General features: G+C 34.1%; 1 protein-coding gene across 2 annotated transcripts in view; it reads left to right on the top strand.

The window, feature by feature from the left end:
• Positions 1-16803, top strand: part of PPP2R5C (protein phosphatase 2, regulatory subunit B', gamma) — a 48980-nt gene extending 32177 nt beyond the window's left edge. The window contains exons 6-14 of one of the 2 annotated variants that reach the window (XM_009998002.1): positions 1183-1242; positions 2702-2810; positions 3290-3343; positions 4190-4360; positions 4686-4813; positions 6299-6400; positions 8442-8514; positions 10830-10946; positions 14131-16803. In XM_009998002.1, coding sequence (XP_009996304.1) covers positions 1183-1242; positions 2702-2810; positions 3290-3343; positions 4190-4360; positions 4686-4813; positions 6299-6400; positions 8442-8514; positions 10830-10946; positions 14131-14262 — 946 coding nt within the window. In that variant the 3' untranslated portion in view covers positions 14263-16803. The remainder of the gene's footprint in view (positions 1-1182; positions 1243-2701; positions 2811-3289; positions 3344-4189; positions 4361-4685; positions 4814-6298; positions 6401-8441; positions 8515-10829; positions 10947-14130) is intronic. The other variant, XM_009998003.1, reaches the window with a different exon arrangement.
• Positions 16804-17876: the final 1073 nt, after the last annotated feature.

Below are 17876 nucleotides of genomic sequence, written 5' to 3'. Positions count from 1 at the left end.
CCTAGCAATTTGGGAGGAAAGGAAGAGAAGAATTAAAAAGAAAACCTCACTTAGTTGTATAATATTTAGGAGCTAGAAGTTGAAACATTTGCATCCAAGTAAACTACTGTTATGTTCTGTCTTGAATTAGTGAATTGTGCATGATAATCTCTTAAAGTATGTGTAGAATTTATAAAAATATTTATTTTTCTTTTTCCTGCAAGCTGTCAGTTTGTTACTGTGGTTACCTAAGAAATGTGTGGAGTTGGTCTTCTAGCCACTGACCAAAATTGCATTAATCCAGTCCTGATAGTGTATTAATCTTTTTTTTTCTGATGTATTTTTTTAAAAGTTATTGAAACCTAATATTCCTCTTAAGTCAGTCAAGCACTTTTTGTATCATTGCTTTTAGTTTTGCTTGGAATTGTCCTGAATTATATGGAAAGGGTCTTTAAGGAGACAAAACAGTCATCACAAATATTCTGGATTAAAAGCAGCTGTAAATATGAAAGTCTATGACAAATTTTCAAATAAAAAAGTATTTTCTGATTAGTGGAGTTATTTTCTCCTAAGTGTAAATGTTACAGCTATTTGCAAAATGCCTGAAGTTGTGCATAGAACTTTCTCAATAAATTTTACAGTCACGCAGTTGGGAATATTGGAAAGCTGATTGCTTAGTCCATTGCAGTGCTCTATCAGAAGGAAATTCAGGAATGTTTTACTTCCTCTGTTTATTACAGAGCCTTTCGTATGCACAGAAGTCTGTAATGCCAAAGAGCTTTTTAGATCCTTAAGTAGTAACTGTTTGAACACCTTGTGCTTGCATGCACTACAGACGTTTGAGTCATGGCATTTGATCATGCCAGATGCTGCTGTGTTATTTTAATATGTAAAGCATTGTTTGCATGTGTTCAGTTTTGCATTATTAAAATGGCATCGAATATGAGTACTGGAAAAAGCTCAAGTGCATCCTGCTTTGTTAAAAGTGGAAGAGAGCAAGCAAGTGTGAAGGTTGAACGCAGCTTGGTGTGCTATTGATTGATGTTTCCACACAGTTTTTTCTCCTCTATGTATTTCTGTTTTCTTTTTACTGGGCAACTAAACCAGGGAGGTCAAGGCTACCTGTAAGGTTAGATGGGGAGCTTCATGTTAGGTTTGTATCTCTTTCTGGCACCAACTGAGTAAAACTTGTCATTCATTTAGGTTTATTTATGAAACAGAACATCACAATGGCATAGCAGAATTACTGGAAATACTGGGAAGGTAAGTTGTAGGTTTTGTTTAATTATACGTACTGGGCCTTCAGAGTAGACTTCAACTATCAAGGTGGGAATTGTAGATTGCTTTGAGACAAGATTAAAATAGCTTCATGTCATGTCAAAGCTGTAATGAAGAGAGTAAGTTTTGTCTAAGATTACAGAAACAGAGCAAAAATTTGAACCTATGACAAAGTTTTGCCATGGCAGTTTTTTAAAACTTATTTTTAAGTTTATTTTCTAGTTTAGGATCCTTGTAATTAATACTAATTGTAAAGCAACTACAAATAACATGTAATGAGTTGAAATTTATTCAAAAAGTATTCTAAAATCATTAAATGCAAAGTGAGTAAACAAAGGATATGAAGATTCCAGAACCTTCATTTGTTAATTTCATAATTTTGCAAACTTCCGTGATACATCTGCAAGCTTCTGAAACTAAAATGTACAACTTAAAGCTGATAGCCCAGTCAAAACTAGTGTGCTTTTATCAAATGATTAATATATGTGCAAGATGCTTTAAAATACACTGACACACTTAAAAGCTTAGTTAGGTTTACTTTATGGTATTTCCGTATCTTTGCACATAAAAATACCAGGTCAATGAGATCAGGTTGCTCGAGCTGTGTGTGGTCAGGCTTTGGATGTCTCCAAGGATAGAGACCCCACAGCCTTTCTAAGCAACAGGTTCCCATGTTTGACCCTGCTCACAATAAAAAAGTTTTTTGCTTATGTTTGAAGGAATTTATTGTGTTTCAATCTGTGCCCGTTATCTCTTGCCCTTCCATTGGACACCAGTGAGAAGTGTCTCACTAGGGCTGAGCAGAGGTGGAGGATCATGTCCCTCAACCTGCTGGTGATGATGTTTCTAATGCAGCCCAGGATGCTGCACTGGAAAGATGTTTTAAAATTTTCTAGGTCTACGTACCTGCCCAGAAATAGATCTTCTTATGAGTAGCAGGTTTTAGGGGGATTCCTGGGTTTTGACTTGTCAGAAGTAAAAAGGAATTTAATTTCAAGCTAGGGTCTTGCAGAAATTGTAGTATTTTATTGGAAGTCATGTTTTGACTTGTCTGTTATACTGGATTGATCTCTTCAGCATCCAGTCTCTGTTTTCACTGAAGAAGCTGGGAAAAATACAAATACAACACCTTGATGATAGCGAATAGTTCATAGTGACAGTTAGAATCCAAATTGTAGTTATGGTCATGTGTTGCTTGGAAGAATTTGGGACCTGTGAAAAGCTTGGATGAGGGGTGAGCAGGGATTGATTTGACTATTCTAGTAATTTGTAATATTTGCAGAACTGGATAAAAAAAAAATAGCTTCTGGTGTGTGCTTATTTTGTACATTTTCTTTGGGAGACAAAAAAAAGCACTGAAAACAAGGATCTTGGTATATCCTTTACAGTTGTGCAGCCTTAGTATAATTACAGATTTTTGTTTTAAAATTTCTTTCCCTGGCAGCATAATTAATGGATTTGCCTTACCATTAAAAGAAGAGCACAAAATATTCCTATTGAAGGTTTTGTTACCATTGCACAAAGTGAAATCACTCAGTGTCTACCATCCACAGGTAAGTTTGGTATTTTTCATACTAGTTTTAAAGAATGTTACAACTGCTTAATGCATTTTTTAAACTAACTCAGATTAAGAAATAGGAAGTATTTACTAAATCAGCGTGGAACACCAAAATGTTAGCAAGTGGAAAGCCCTTTAGAGGACAATATTGTGATTTTTAAATCCTAGGTTTGAAAAGATTAAGTGTGCTAAAATGCAAAGTAGTAGGTCTAAAAAGAAACAAATCGAATTATGTGTTTGTGTGTATTAAAACCCAGAAAAAGTGAGGACAAACTTGGGATGGTTGGGAAAAATTGGTAAAAACTATTTACCCTTTTGTTGTGTTAATCATCTGCTGAATAATTTTTGTAAGACTACAGAAAAAGTGTTGTGTTGTTATTTAAATTTTGTACTGTTATTCACTTATGATAGTGATTTCAAAGTGTTTTCAGTTTCACAGTGAGCATTAATAAAAATCTTTTTCTTTTACTGTAGCTGGCATACTGTGTAGTTCAGTTTTTAGAAAAGGACAGCACGCTTACAGAACCAGTAAGTTTATCTTGAGTTTATTATATATTTTGGAATATTAATACCCCTTTCACCTATGGACTGTTAAAAGAGGTTTTGGGAACAAAATATTGATATGTAATTGTTTTTATTAGAATGAGTCAAACATTTAGCCATTTTGAGCTGTTAAATTAAGTTTTTTCAACAGTTATTTGGAATGTCCAAAATGAATTAAACCAACATCTTACGAACAACCAGGGGTTTATTCTGCTTATTTTGTTCTGGCTGACTGACTATGGCATGACTGATCAGAAGCAGGTTAGTCAGAAATTATCTTGCCTGAACTACGCTTAGCTGAGAGATGGATGTTAGGACGGACCACATATTTCTGGTGCACAGAGCTATCTACTGATGCAAGGCTTTTGAGTCAGATCTTGTTCACATCCACCAAGTTTGGACCATAGATAAAACCAGACTTTGGCCTGGCTGCATATAACTGCATATATAAATACTTTCAATGGTATATAGTGTTTTGCCTCGTTACCCTCAGTACTAAATAACTGAACTAATCTGTTTAATCACTTAAGTAGCAATCAGTGAAACAGTTGCTACTAACAAGAGTGCATGTTATTAGATTATATCCGTTTCCATTGTAAAATGGGAACTGGGGTTCTTGAAGTACACAGCTGAGCAAGAACTCTCTTGGTTTTTTAGGACTATTAACTGTTATTTCTGTGACACTAAACCATATCTGATCACTATTGACACACAGGACAAGAAACCTGTGTTTTGTGTTCTGTTTAAAATGCTAGACTTCTTAATGAAATACAATTTAATGCAAGTTAAAGTCAGTTTATCATTAAGTTTATATTCATCTTGTCTCTACAGGTTGTAATGGCACTGCTGAAATACTGGCCAAAGACTCACAGTCCAAAAGAAGTCATGTTTTTAAATGAACTAGAAGAAATTTTAGATGTTATTGAACCATCTGAATTTGTAAAAGTTATGGAGCCTCTTTTCAGACAGCTAGCCAAATGTGTGTCCAGTCCACACTTTCAGGTCAGTACTTCCTGAATGTACAATAATATAATATTTTTTGTTAAGCAGACTTGTTAATGGGATTTCATAGATTATTCATTGTAAGGAATTTTATTTGTTGAAAAAAAAAAAAAAATCTTCAATCCTGTGCTAAGTTTTAGAGATCAATGTATTAGCTTCGTTGTTTCTTTTCAAGAATGAATCATGTCCCTATCAAGGAAAAAGCTATTTTTCCATCAGCTCCTAGTTGCAACTTCTCTTACGTTTCCCTTATATTTGCCAAATGTTTCTGTTATTTGCTCTTTAAAATATAATCTGAGTAAGTGTTCCTTTTTTCATGTCTTAGGTTGCAGAGCGAGCATTATACTACTGGAATAATGAATATATTATGAGTTTAATTAGTGATAATGCAGCAAAGATTTTACCCATCATGTTTCCATCCTTGTACCGCAATTCAAAGACGCATTGGAACAAGTAAGACACACTTTGAAAAATAACATTCTGCTACTTTTCTCATGTCTAGTTCTAGGCCTGAAAGTAGTTCAGATCTGGAAGTTGCTAGTTGAACATTGTGCTCAGCCGTTGATTCTGTGACATTAAAGTTGCTGGATAAGGAGGAGAGTACTGTTAGCAAAAATTTTAGGAAATATTAAGAATTGAGGAGCATAGTTTTTTCCTTTTGTCATTAAACAAGAAACAGTGTTTTAGTGCATCTAATCCATCATGTATTTATATTAATATGAAGCAAATTTGGTATTTATCTCCAGTTCAGATACTTCTAAGAACTAACTTTGGCTTCGGATCTCTAATGTCTTTGCTGATTTGCATTTCTTGTGCATTCTAGTGAAATTTGTTGTAAATTCAGTCATTTTTTCTTTTCCTTTTTTCTTGTTTTCTCTTTTTTTTTTCCCTCCATTGACTATTTAAACTTGTTTCCCCATGATAACACAGCTCTTGCACGCGAAAACAGTCCTGGTCAGCTCCTTTCTGCAGCTGTTCCATTGTAAAGTGCCTCTTTGTTTGAGCTGTTGTGCAACTGCTGGGGTGGTGAATGTCAGGCAGTCTAGTGCTGGCCATGAATTGAGGATTGCTGATGGGCCAAGAACACATGATCCATCTGCCACTAAACTCAGGAAAAGAAATCAAAGATAAAGTGATTTGTTAGTGCATACATCCAGTAACATTAACCAATAATATACTAATACATTTTTGATTCAGTGATGCAATTAGACCTAGTAAATGTGGATTGCTGTTGCTTATTTTTCTGGCTTTCAAGCCCATCCATTCATTTTAATCTGAAGAGAAGTAGTGCTACTGCACTCTGGGTTGTAACTCATGTATGATACAAAGTAATGATTTAACTGATTGCTTTTGAATTTCATAATCAGCAATAGATTACAAACTGGAACTGTAAATTACTCTGTGAAAGTGCTTCATAAAGCATATTTTAAATTTTTTTTTCTTGTTTTCCACTTAACTTTTCTGACACTTTTCTAAAGAGTCCTGGCATAATTGTGTTGAAGTGAGTACTGTTGCTGTGTGGCAGTTTTCAAAATGAATGGTGTCTTTTCTAGGCTCCTTTTGATCACTAACTTTTTTTTTCTGAAATTTGAGTTGCCAGTAAGTGACTTGATATCAAGATCTTTCACATCATTTTGTATTTTCTGTGATACCAGTAATAACTGTAATAGTTTGATTAGTGTTAGCTACTAAATTTCAAAACCAGTCTTGTACATGTAGTATTAAAAAAAAAAGTTCAGGCATCAAAAGTGTGAGAAAACTGCTTTAAGAGTACTTGTATTAAACCTTTTGAGGGTAAACTGAAACTTCCACTAACTGGTTTTGTTACCACTTGTTCTAAAATGATGACATTTTCCAGTTATGTAGGCTACTGTTGACCAGAAAAAATATATTTCCAAGTTTAAAGTACTCAGTTTCAACCAAAAATTTTACTTATAGGACTATACATGGCTTGATATACAATGCTCTGAAACTCTTCATGGAGATGAACCAAAAACTGTTTGATGACTGCACACAGCAATTTAAAGCAGAAAAGCTGAAGTAAGTTTCCATGTCAGTGTGTCTGTTCTTGAATAATTTGCTCAGAGAGCTTTTGTTCTGAAAATCTACTGTGTCCTTAGTGGAAAGTTGCCCATTTCATAACAGTCCAGGAGTCCCCAAATCGACTTGCTGAAAATTTTTGTTATAAACTGTGAAATCTTCTGAAGAACAGGTTGCTTCATGTAGTGTTTGACCTCATACTACAGGGGGTCACCATCTTCTAAAAATAAACTTTCTGAGACAGATGCTGCTAGTGGTGGAGCCCAGTGTAAAAAAGAGATGTGAAACAGCTTGGTTTACATCCTGTGTTTATTTTAGCATCCTTTATTTACGCAGTGCTATTTTATTTCATTTGGTCACTTGATTCTTCCTGATACGCTTTTCCAGTATTTTTCCACATGGCATTGTCTGTGAGCACGTGTGCATGTTTTTCTAAAAATTACCTGAGATAATGTTGTCACTCTTTTGTAATACAGGACATTTGTGTATTACATGCCAGAAGACTCCTTATGAGTTTATTATTCATAGGCCAGTGAACAGAGCAGGGAACTGGAATCTAGAATGTTTCTGGTCTATGCCCAAAATGCAGCTGATTTTTATAATAATAAAGTCACTTAATCTTCAGTTCCTTGGTTTCCAATTTTAGATATTATCTCTTTTAATATTCAGTACGTTATAAAGCCTACGAAAGTGAGATTGAGAAATCAAAAATATTAATGGTTGGTATCTCATCTTTAGGGGCTGGGGAACGTACTTAGAAAGTGGGTACAGAAAATACCGAGATTTTAATTTTCTTTTTAATTTCAAAGTAAACAGGGTTTAATTCAATTAGTGGTTGAAATTAAACCAATATACTGGAAGTAATACAAATTCTTAACGTACATTGATTTATCTAAGTTTTGTAGTTTCTTTTTACAATTTAAGTAAAAATGAGCTTGTATATCAGGTTTTTAAGATCTGTGTGTATAGATAACAATGTGAGCATTTGGTTTTTTAAGAAAGACTGTGTATGTCTTCATAGCAAACAAGTAGAATCCCTTTAAATGAGAAAGCAATCTTTTCTTCTCTGTTTGTTTGTTTATTGTTGTTGGCTTTTTCTGTTTTTGTTTGCTTATGGGAGTTTTTTGTGACATTTTGAGTGTGAACTACAGCAGGCAAATGCTGAGTGACATAATAACAAAAAAAAACCACACAGCTCCCCAAAAACAGGTCCCTCAACACACAAGAACTTAAAAGGGAGTGGATAAAGTGTACTTCCATCCCAGCCCTAACTTAATCAATGAAGGCAAATTGTGTCTATCTTAGAATGTAACTGCTGGGTTTTTGAAGTTTGGATCATCTCTATGCATTGAAGCCTGAGAGCCCTCTTAAGCTAAAGGCCCTTTTAAATTCTACCACCATCAAAGATAGCTGTTTATTTTAGTGTATTCAAGGAGTAGTTTAAGAAACTTCAGGTTTTTTAAAAAAAGAAGCATTCATGTTGGTTTCTGACTCCCTTGAATGGATGTGTTTTTGTTGGGTAATTCTCTGTTAGTGTTCAATTCAAAATTTCTGTGGGCCTTTCACTTTAAAATGTTACCTGAAGCCATTGAGCTAACAGTAAGAATCTCTGCCTTTTTTATAATCATATATTAGTTCCTTAAGTTCTAACCTAGAATTTAAATTTTAAAAAAGTTAAAACACAAACACAATTCAACATAGATCAAGACATTTTCTGCTTTAATTATAACCCTTTTAACAATGTGCAGTTATAAAAGATGAACTTGGATCAGCCAGTTTATTCCATTCATGAGAAAATGTAATTTCCCTACCCCCTTTAATGTTGCTTTGAGATCACAGGGTTTTGATAAGATGCAGATTGTCCTGTCAACAGTAAGTGACATTTTGGGCAATACGCTGAAACAGGCATAGCTAAATCATTTATTCTGTTGTATGTTTCTTGTTAATTTTTTCATGTGTAAGAAAGTATACAGATTGTGATGCAAGATTCACCAAACTTCTTTTGCTATTTTTGCTTTTAAACTTTTTTTTTTTTTTCCAGAGAGAAGTTAAAATTGAAGGAACGGGAAGAAGCATGGGTTAAAATAGAAAATCTAGCCAAATCAAATCCCCAGGTATTTAGAAAAGATTAACATGTTCATGTTGAAATGCTTCAGTTTTGTTAAGTATCAGTGGAGGAGACAGGTCTGACTGATCACGGAAAAAAGCAATTTCACTAATTGTATTATGAAAGATACACAATAAAAGTGCTTTTAAAATTTGTAACCTTTCTCTTGTGCAAGTAATTATTTAAAAGAAAAAATCTGACAAGTATGATACAAAGTACTTTTTCCTTTTCTTATAATAGGAGATACACTATATTGCCGTTTGAAAAGTTATTGTGCAAAATTATGGACAATATAGAGATGCCATAATTGGTTTCTCTTGAAAAGCTGTTTTGCAAACAATATATTACAAAAAGAGATCTTTCTGCAAACTGTGAGTTATGACTGCTCAGTTTTCCTCTGTGTCACATGGATTAAAGTAATATTCTATGTTCTTGTCTGCTGCACTTGTTCTCATACTTGCATTGGGCTGGTCTTCTGGGGAACTTGCACACCTTAGGTTCTTACTAAAAGAAAAAAAACTAAAACATCCTGTCATCCATTACTAGACATAAATGAAATTTTGATAAAGAAACAAAAGCTCTGTAAGACTATTGATTATGTTTAGAAATTATGGTAGAAGTGGATGATTTGGCTTGGATTGTTATTTTTTTCCCCTTACTTTGCTTGGAGAATGCTTCCAGTTTTCCTTTATCTCAGTCATACTGATTGCTGCTATTGGCAGAAATCCCCAAACATTTCAATTACTTTGCAGCCAGAATTTTACTGTACTGCAGCTAGAAGCTTACTGTACTGTATCTTTCCAACATCATCTAGCTGAGTTTAAAGAACTGGAAGACGAAGTAACTACTCTATAGACAGAAGTGGGACATTTTATTATCTCAGTGCTTTTTTTGAAACAAAGTATGGAGTAATCTTTTTTTCTAAGAAGGAGGAATTTCATAATTTTTTTTCCTCTTGCAGCATTTTTCAGGGAACCATTACAGAACTGTTCAAATAAAATTTGTTAAAATCAATCAGTATGTCAGTTGGCAATCAAAAAAGAACTGTCCATGTGAAAGCAGCAGTCTTATTTTCAGAGGCAACATGTTCCTTTAATCACATTAGCCATACAAAAGTCTTGCTTGAAGAGTACTTGAGACACATGGTCATTTGCTGTCACCAAATGAAGAACTATTTCATATCTGGCTAAGTAAGGGAATTGACTTGTAGTAGTAAAATTTAGAGCTCTACATCGTAAATTTCCTTCCCAAGTAATTTCTGGTAGCTGGGTACATTTTCTGGAATTGGTTAACACAAGCTGTATACAGTATGTTCTGCATAGTATGCTTCAAGAAAGCTAATAACTAGAAGCAATTTAAAATAAAAATTACTGATTTGAACACTGAATGCTCTGCTGAATTGGCTTAAGGATATAAATGCTTTTGGCAGGCTGAACAATGGACATTTCAGGTGCTTTTTTTTTTCCCCTAGAATTTATATTAACTTTTAGATTTGTATAATTTATGACAGTTCTTGATCAGAGCTACTATTGACTGTGTGACACAAGAATACATTTTAAGATTTTAGATAATTATAATGATATTCATTAAGTCCTTGGTGACAGTTTTTTGTATTTTGTCTCATCTGCGTTATGTTATTCGTACACTCAAATACTAAAATATTTAAGGAAAAATTGATGAAAAAGTATATTCCTAAATGAGTTTTGATTTCAAGAGCACGTGCACCTCATCTGAATTAAAATACAATTTAAAAAAATTGAGATTCCTGTACAGTAAGCTTTAGATCCTATACAAGTGTTTTTACAGTATTTTTTTTATTCCCAGAAGATTTATATGGAGGCTTTACTTTCTCAATACAGAAAAGCTTAACATTGTGTTTTGAAATTATTTTAAATGGATGTATATTAGCTATATTTGGCCCTACAACAGTGTATTTTCTCTTCCAACACAAAATTGCACCAGAGAGTAAAATTATTGTGTTTGGGATGCTACACTGTTCACAAATCACTAAAAAATGCATTAATAATATTTCACATAAATGATTGCCAAAGTAGACATTCAACACTGGCAAAATCTGAATATTTTAAAATTCAGACTTAGAGAATCAGAGCCTGTTTCTGTATTCTGTTCGTATTTTTCAACAGGACGTTTCTGCCAAGTGAAAGTAATGGAGTTCCATTTTTAAATTTGTTACCTGATACCTGGAAGCATCAGATATTGAAGCTAATATCAGTTAACTAGTCATTCAAGTGCTCAAATACATTCTTAGTGTTTAGGTATTAGTACTAAGAATTATTATTTTAACACTTTGCGTTTTATTAGTACCCAACGTATAGCGACACGAGTTTGCTGAACAGTCCTGTTGCAATGGAAACAGATGGGCCTTTAATTGAAGATTTGCAGATGCTGAAGAAGACAGTGAAAGAAGAGGCTTGTCAGGTAAAGCCATGTGAAGATAATAAAGTACTCTTATGAATTTTTCCTCTCTTTTTTTATGAAGCGACTTAATCATAGACATAAAATTGGCTTATTCTTTCATCCCTGTAACCGTTTATTCTACAGTAATAAACTTCATCAGAGGTGCTGTAGCAGCCAGGAGTACACTATTATTTCTAATTCCTGTGAATCTGCTGTATGGTCTCTCTTGACTTTCCTTCTACAGAAATTTTTGTTTTCTTTTGACTAAGAAGTATTTTTTGGTGTCAGGACGGGAACGATGATTATGCTTTAAAGCTGGTTAAAAATATGGCTAAAATCTACCACATCATGATCTATTCTCTTTTCTGTATAACAGTTTTGGTTTTTCATAAGGAAAATTTGTTTAAAATATAGTTGGATTCCAGTGATGACATTTTTGTTTGTTATTCAGAGCCTTCTTAATGGCTAAAGCCTACTGTTTTGAAAAAATGTACGAAGGGTCATTTCTCTTGCCCACTCATGGGTCGTCTTCCTCAGTCCATCATCTGTCACCTTCATTAACCTACTACTAGGCAGGGACTCTTGAAGTCATTCCAGTCCTTTCATCTTTAGCTAATTCTTTGTTTAACTTCTGTTGGGTGGAGCTAGGATCTTGACACTTGAAATTTAAACTTGGGCATTATGAAAATTGGAGAGGTACCAGGAAATGTTCTAGTATCACTTAGATGTCTGGTAGGAACATCAGTTATATGAATATCTCTACATCCAGCAAAGTTTAAGACCAGAGAAATCCTGTGGAGTTGGAAAACTGGTTGAGATCAGAGAGAAATCTGTTAATTTGACCCAGTGCATCAAACAAGACATTTAAGAAAAGCAAGCATATGGTGAGCCTAAACTCCTGCATTAATTTCTTAAAATTCCAGTATCACTAACATGCAAGATTGTATTTTATTTATTATTTGCACTGTGGCATTCTGGATGAAGGTCAAAATGAAAGAAATTCTGCTGTGCTTCCAAGACATCCTCAGTGATTCCTGTTTTTTAAACACTTATCTTTGGAGTGGAACCCTGTGCATTACATGTAAATCTCGATGGCTGAGTTACATTACTATCCAGGGCAGCAGATGAGGGTAACTTTCCCCTGAATGGGAATGAATGCTGCTTCAAGCTAGTCAGTGAGGAGCACTGGGCTTATTAAAGTTTCTAAACCTCTGCCTTATTTCAGACCTTGCATAGCTTAGCTAGGCCCAGGTGAAGGGGAGAGGGACCTCCTTTCACTAGCTCCAGAGACTAGAAGCAGTTGTAGTGGAGAAAAGTTCATATAAGGCCATTGTGAAAAAAAACAAACAATCAAACAAAAAAACCCCAAAATGAGTATTTGTTAATCTTAGAGTTGTGCTGATGGTATTGGCAGTCTCTTACTGTGCTGTTTCATAGTGCATAACAGTTTTCTCAAGTTTCATGAGACCTTTGTTCATTTCCATCCTGGCCAGAGGGAATTAAAACTCATATCTCATAAGTCCAGGTGCTCTAACATTGGATGCTTTCTTGTAGAGCTAAAGTATGGCTATATACTAGCAATTGGGACAGGCAGTTAAGAACAAAGTTCCCAGCCCCATCTGCTGGAAGTGTTTGCAGATTTGGGCCATTATTATATATGTGCAAACAGTAATGCAGCCCAAACCAAAAACTAAGGACTCTACCTAGGTCTTGCCTTCTTTTCTACAAATAATTCAATTTCAAGAGCTATAATGCTTGGGCTGTATACAGCTTCATTGATAGCATTCCAGATGGAAAAGAGTGTGTCACATTTCTATGGATGTGCTTCATTTCCCCTACCCTCATTGTCAGAAGGGATAAGGATTAAAAAAGCTAATGTAAAAGAAACAAATTGTGAACTAAATAGAACTCTTAACACTTGGGTTGGAACTGTTCAAGTGTTCTTTAGGCATCTCTCCAAGTACATGCTTTCCTGCTTTTCCTTGCTCAAGAAGTGTGCAAGAAGTAAATTAGATCATTAGAAGGTTTATAAGCCTGTTTTTCAAAGATAAAGATCCTATCCTGGCAGAGTTAATAAAATGGTTTGGAACAGGAATTATTATTAGAAAAACTTCAGGAAATCTTTGAGAAGTATAAAGTTTGCAAGAGGATTGGCAAGTCTGAGTCACTGGGCAGGAAAAGGATTTATTAAGAATTAGGGTATTGCAGAAGGAAAGGTAGGTAGCATTCTTGCATCGGCTTTGGAGGGAAGGCTTTGAAAGGCAGTTACGTATCCCTTGCTAAGTACCATCAGAAAGTTATGCTAAAACAAGGGGTCAAGAGAACAGCTTAGTTTATTTTTTCAATAAATGTTCGGAAGTGAGGAACTATGTAAAGATCTACAGTTTCAGTGAAACTAAAGCTTATGCCAGAGGTTAGCAGTGTAGCAGAATGCTCATACTGATGAGGTAGGTGATGGAATGACTAAGTAGACCAGAATTATTTTTTTTTATCGTACCAGACTGTGTGAGTGCTTTTTAGTGAATACTCTTTGCTACAATAGAAGTTGACCCCCATGACTTACTAAGTTCTTAAACATGCTAGTAAATCAATGGCTAAGTAAAAGCCAATCATTTTTTGTAATTACTTACTTTACAGAAGGATATGAATAAACATAATTGATCTAACAGGCAAATTAAGGTAGGTAAGACAGATATGGGAACCCTGTAAAGACATCATTATATAGTTTAAAGATAGTCCAGTAGAATACTCTCTGGTTTTGAGAGAGCATTAGTAAAACTATATAGCAGAACTCTAAATGTTCAGAAATGTGAATAGTGCAAGTAATTAGAAGCATGAAAAATACATGAAAGCATTTATCTTACATGTAGATACATACAAAAAGAAAAATAAGTTATAAGTTATATTAAAATTTTAAATTTTTAAAATGTTATCAAGTGATAATCACAGTAGCGATGTCATGATTGCTCATAGCTTAGAATTTTGTACTTGTTGATAAGTTTTCCTCTTATCAGAAGAATGGATTTGACATGTGAAACTGTGTAACTGGTGGGGTGAAGAGGAGAAAGTATACATTTTTCCCTTATGCTTTTTATTTATCTTCCCATCAGTGAACATACTGCTACACAAGAAATATTTCAAAGTAATTATTTAGTAATTAAACTAGTTTCTAAACTAATGGTTTGTTGTTTGGTTTTTTTTTTAGGCACAGAAAGATCAGAAAAAAGATCGTCCTCTTGTGCGACGCAAGTCAGAACTGCCTCAGGATATCTATACCATGAAAGCCTTGGAATCACATTGCAGAGCTGATGAATTAATATCACATGATGGGCATTAAACTATTACAGTGCAAGATTATTTTGGAGGAAAAGTTTTTTTTTTTTCTGGACTCAGTTCTACAGTAGAACTTACTTTTTTGTGCCATACCAATCAGTTACACACGAAGTCAAAGCTTTCTTCAACCCAGTTCTGTAGGCAATAACTTAGAGTATGCAGCTCAAGATCAGTAGTTCAAACAATGGTAAATTACCCAATTCCACATGCAGAATATTGGGTTGACTATAATCAAGTGAGTACAATTTCCTGGAGGTGTTATCATAGTAAGTACCAGCTAGCTGATAACGTGAAGTTTTTATAATCATATTGGAGAAAAGCATTCTGTAAACTTTTTCCATCTAAATAAATGTATGACCAATAGTTGGTACTAAAGACAAATGTGTTTTCAAAAATAAAATTATTTCAAATTTAAGTACTAAACTTTTTCTAGGATTTCATAACTTTGCAGTTGTTTCCACCTTATTGCAGTCTTGTAATATACCAGCAGTTTTGAAAATACAGTTTTTCTTTCATATTCTAAAACATGGCTTACAAACTGGTAACTTTCATGACAATCCTCAATCATCATTCCTTTTTAAGAATTCTGTAAATTTATTTCTCCTTTACTTAGGATAAAGATATATATCTATATATTCCATGTCCTAATACTTTATGTATATTTAAAGCCATATTTTACAGTCTTTAGTGTATAATACGGCACCAGTATTCCAAATACAAACTGATGGAAGAATTCTTCCTAGAATGAAAATTTGTTTATTATGACTGGGAATAGACTGAATATAAAATTTAATTTTAGGCTTTTTCAAGTCAATAAAATACTCTTTTGTTCAGTTTTCTCCCTTATCTGAGCTTTTAATACTCAGCATTTTTCTTGGGCTCTAGGAGTTCAATATTCTGTGGCAGATATTGTGTGATTTCAGTTGCATCAGTTCTTATCTGAAAGGTGAACATAACCTTTCAGGAAACACATCACGGGCTTATTAAAATAAGGAAAAGAACAGACCCTTGAATTCCATTCTGCTTTTTAAAATGAGTCTAAGAGCTGAGGAGATAGTGATTTTACCGTGAAAATACTTTTTGTTGTTGTTGTAAAGAGCACATGTGCTGCAAATACACCTCACAAGTGAACTGAAAATGCATCTGAGTTGCTGATGATCTTCAAATGCTGCTAGATATTCCACAAGATTACTTGCATGTAATGAGCTTTTTGTTGTAGATGGAAAAGCACGGGAGGAAAATCTCTTTTAAAATATAGTGCTTTGTCTTCAATATTTGATTTCTCTCAGGGTGGCCAGTATTTTGACTTACTTATCCTGCTTACAAGCTGTTTGAAATGTGTTCTGCTATTCTAAATGGGTGACTAGTTTCCTTTGTCTCTGGCAGTAACATGATATAACTTAATGTGTAATGTCTTGATGCATAAAGAGGTAAAAACGTGGCTTCTTTAAAAATAGTTTTGTTTTACTTTTTAAGGAAGTATAACATCTCCTGCATCCATTAAAAAATAATTGCGCAAAGCAGACATTCATAGTAACCTTGTGCAGATGTAGTGCCTGCTGTTTGTTGGTTGCATTTAACATTCAGTTTCCAATATTTTTTCCATTGTCTATTGGAAGAAAATTATGGGTGGTAAATATTGGCTTACAACAACTAAATCTAAAGACCAACACAACCTTTTAAGTGGAATGTCCACTGTGTCTGAAAACATTTCCTGTAAAACTTGAAAAAGAATATCCTTTACCATTAGGATAAACTATATTAAAACAGTATAAAGATGCCTTCTCCTTTTGAGGGAAAAAGGGTGCTTTTTTAATTGTGTAAAGCAATGTCTATGTATTTTGATATACCATTGTTTGAACTTCCATCTTTAGCTGGTAGATTATCAGTTATCCTTTGATTTTGGGTGTTCCGTATGTTTGTGCAAGAGGTTGCTGAAAGGAATTATGATGTTACCCAAGGGGAAAAAAAAAACAAAACTGTATATCAATGTTTGATTGATTGTGTGATGCTCAACGTATAAGAACATCTTTCACTGTCTAGATTTTATTTCTGTTCTTTATTGAAGATAAACACTCACCAAAAAGGGAAATACTATGGTATTCTTAAAGGCTTAAATTCACCATAAATTCATATTTGAAGTTTTGGGCCACTGAATATTTGCTTAGACAATATTCCAAAATCTGTCACCACTGATGGTTTAGCATTTTCATTATCAATATTTATATACTTCTTACAATCCTGTACTAAACCATTCTAAAACTAAATACATGCAAAAATAAAAATTAAGTAGAATTTTGGTGACTGTTCTTCATAAAGTTCTGTGTCTGACACCTTCCCTTGTTTTTCAAAATTATACCTGTACATCAGGAATGTCAAAAGTAATATTACAAGTGTCTTTTTAGTGTGGCTTTAGTATGGCTTCATTTTAATATTGTACATACATTGTACCTTGTTTTATGGTAATAAGTAATAAAAATGTAGACTTCATATTTTGTACAGAATCGTCCTATGTACAGAATAAAAAGTTCCTAGAAACAGCAAAAATAGGTAAGTGGCACAATTATTTTTCATTAGTCAGTATCTGTAACATTATGCATTAGTGGAATGTTAAGTTCAAATGTACCTACGTATTTTTTAACATTTTGTAATTCAAGTTTTTTGTTTGGCATTGTTTCTGAAGACTTCATACACCTGCCATTTAATATGCTTTTATCTAATTTTAAAACTTTAAAAAATGGTGTATTATATGGACAAATAAAGAACATGTGAATTTTACTTTCTCATCATGAAACTAAATTTAGCACAGGCCATTTGGGGGTCTGTTCAGAGTACAATTGTTTGCAGAACCAGCTATACAAATTAGAATTTCCTAAGTTTCACAAAAGTATAAAAAAATATCTGTGAAAAGGCCATTAATAGTAATTTTTTACACCAATATTTTAAAGTAGACAACTTTTAGAACAACTGTATGTGCTGAAAATAACTCAGTAACTCTCGCATCAACAAACGTGAAAGACACACCTTTTGTACCGTGGTACTTTTCCCTGTAAAACGTCTGTACTGACAGGCTTCGAGCAAAGTAGCCATCAAATCAGGGATTATGGTGTGGTGATACATGGTCAGGTGGCAAGGATGTAGGAAAAGCCTTAGGTCTGCAGTAGGAATTGTCTTCCCTTTGGAATCCATAGAAGTCTTCAAAAGCACTAGGGGTATTACTCACGTAAAGCTGACTTCCAGTAAGTGGTGGGGTTGGGGGGGCAGAGTGGGTTGTGAGCCTGGGGATCAGTATGTGACTACTGACTTAGTTTGTTAATATAAGACTTGAGTTACAAATCAAACCTTTGTGAACTGAAAGAAATTATTTCCTGCCTGAGCTCAGGAGAAAACTCACCATATGCTCCCAAGCTTAATCATTGATCCAAAACGAGATCTCCAAACAAGTGAGCATTTAGCCATTCCTTTGACCAAGTTAGGGTCAAACACCTCTCAAAATACAATGTTTTAAAATACTGACAATAGTGACATTTTTTTATGAGAAATACCTTATTGAGTTGCAAGCATGTTCAGGAAGTGAACTTTAATCCTTTCTCTGCAAGGGAATTCAGCTCAGGGGCT

This window comes from Chaetura pelagica, unplaced genomic scaffold (genome assembly GCF_000747805.2).
Source record: "Chaetura pelagica isolate M959 unplaced genomic scaffold, ChaPel_1.0 scaffold354, whole genome shotgun sequence".
In the NCBI taxonomy this organism is placed as follows: domain Eukaryota; kingdom Metazoa; phylum Chordata; class Aves; order Apodiformes; family Apodidae; genus Chaetura; species Chaetura pelagica.
This window is presented reverse-complemented; position numbering and strand designations above follow the sequence as displayed.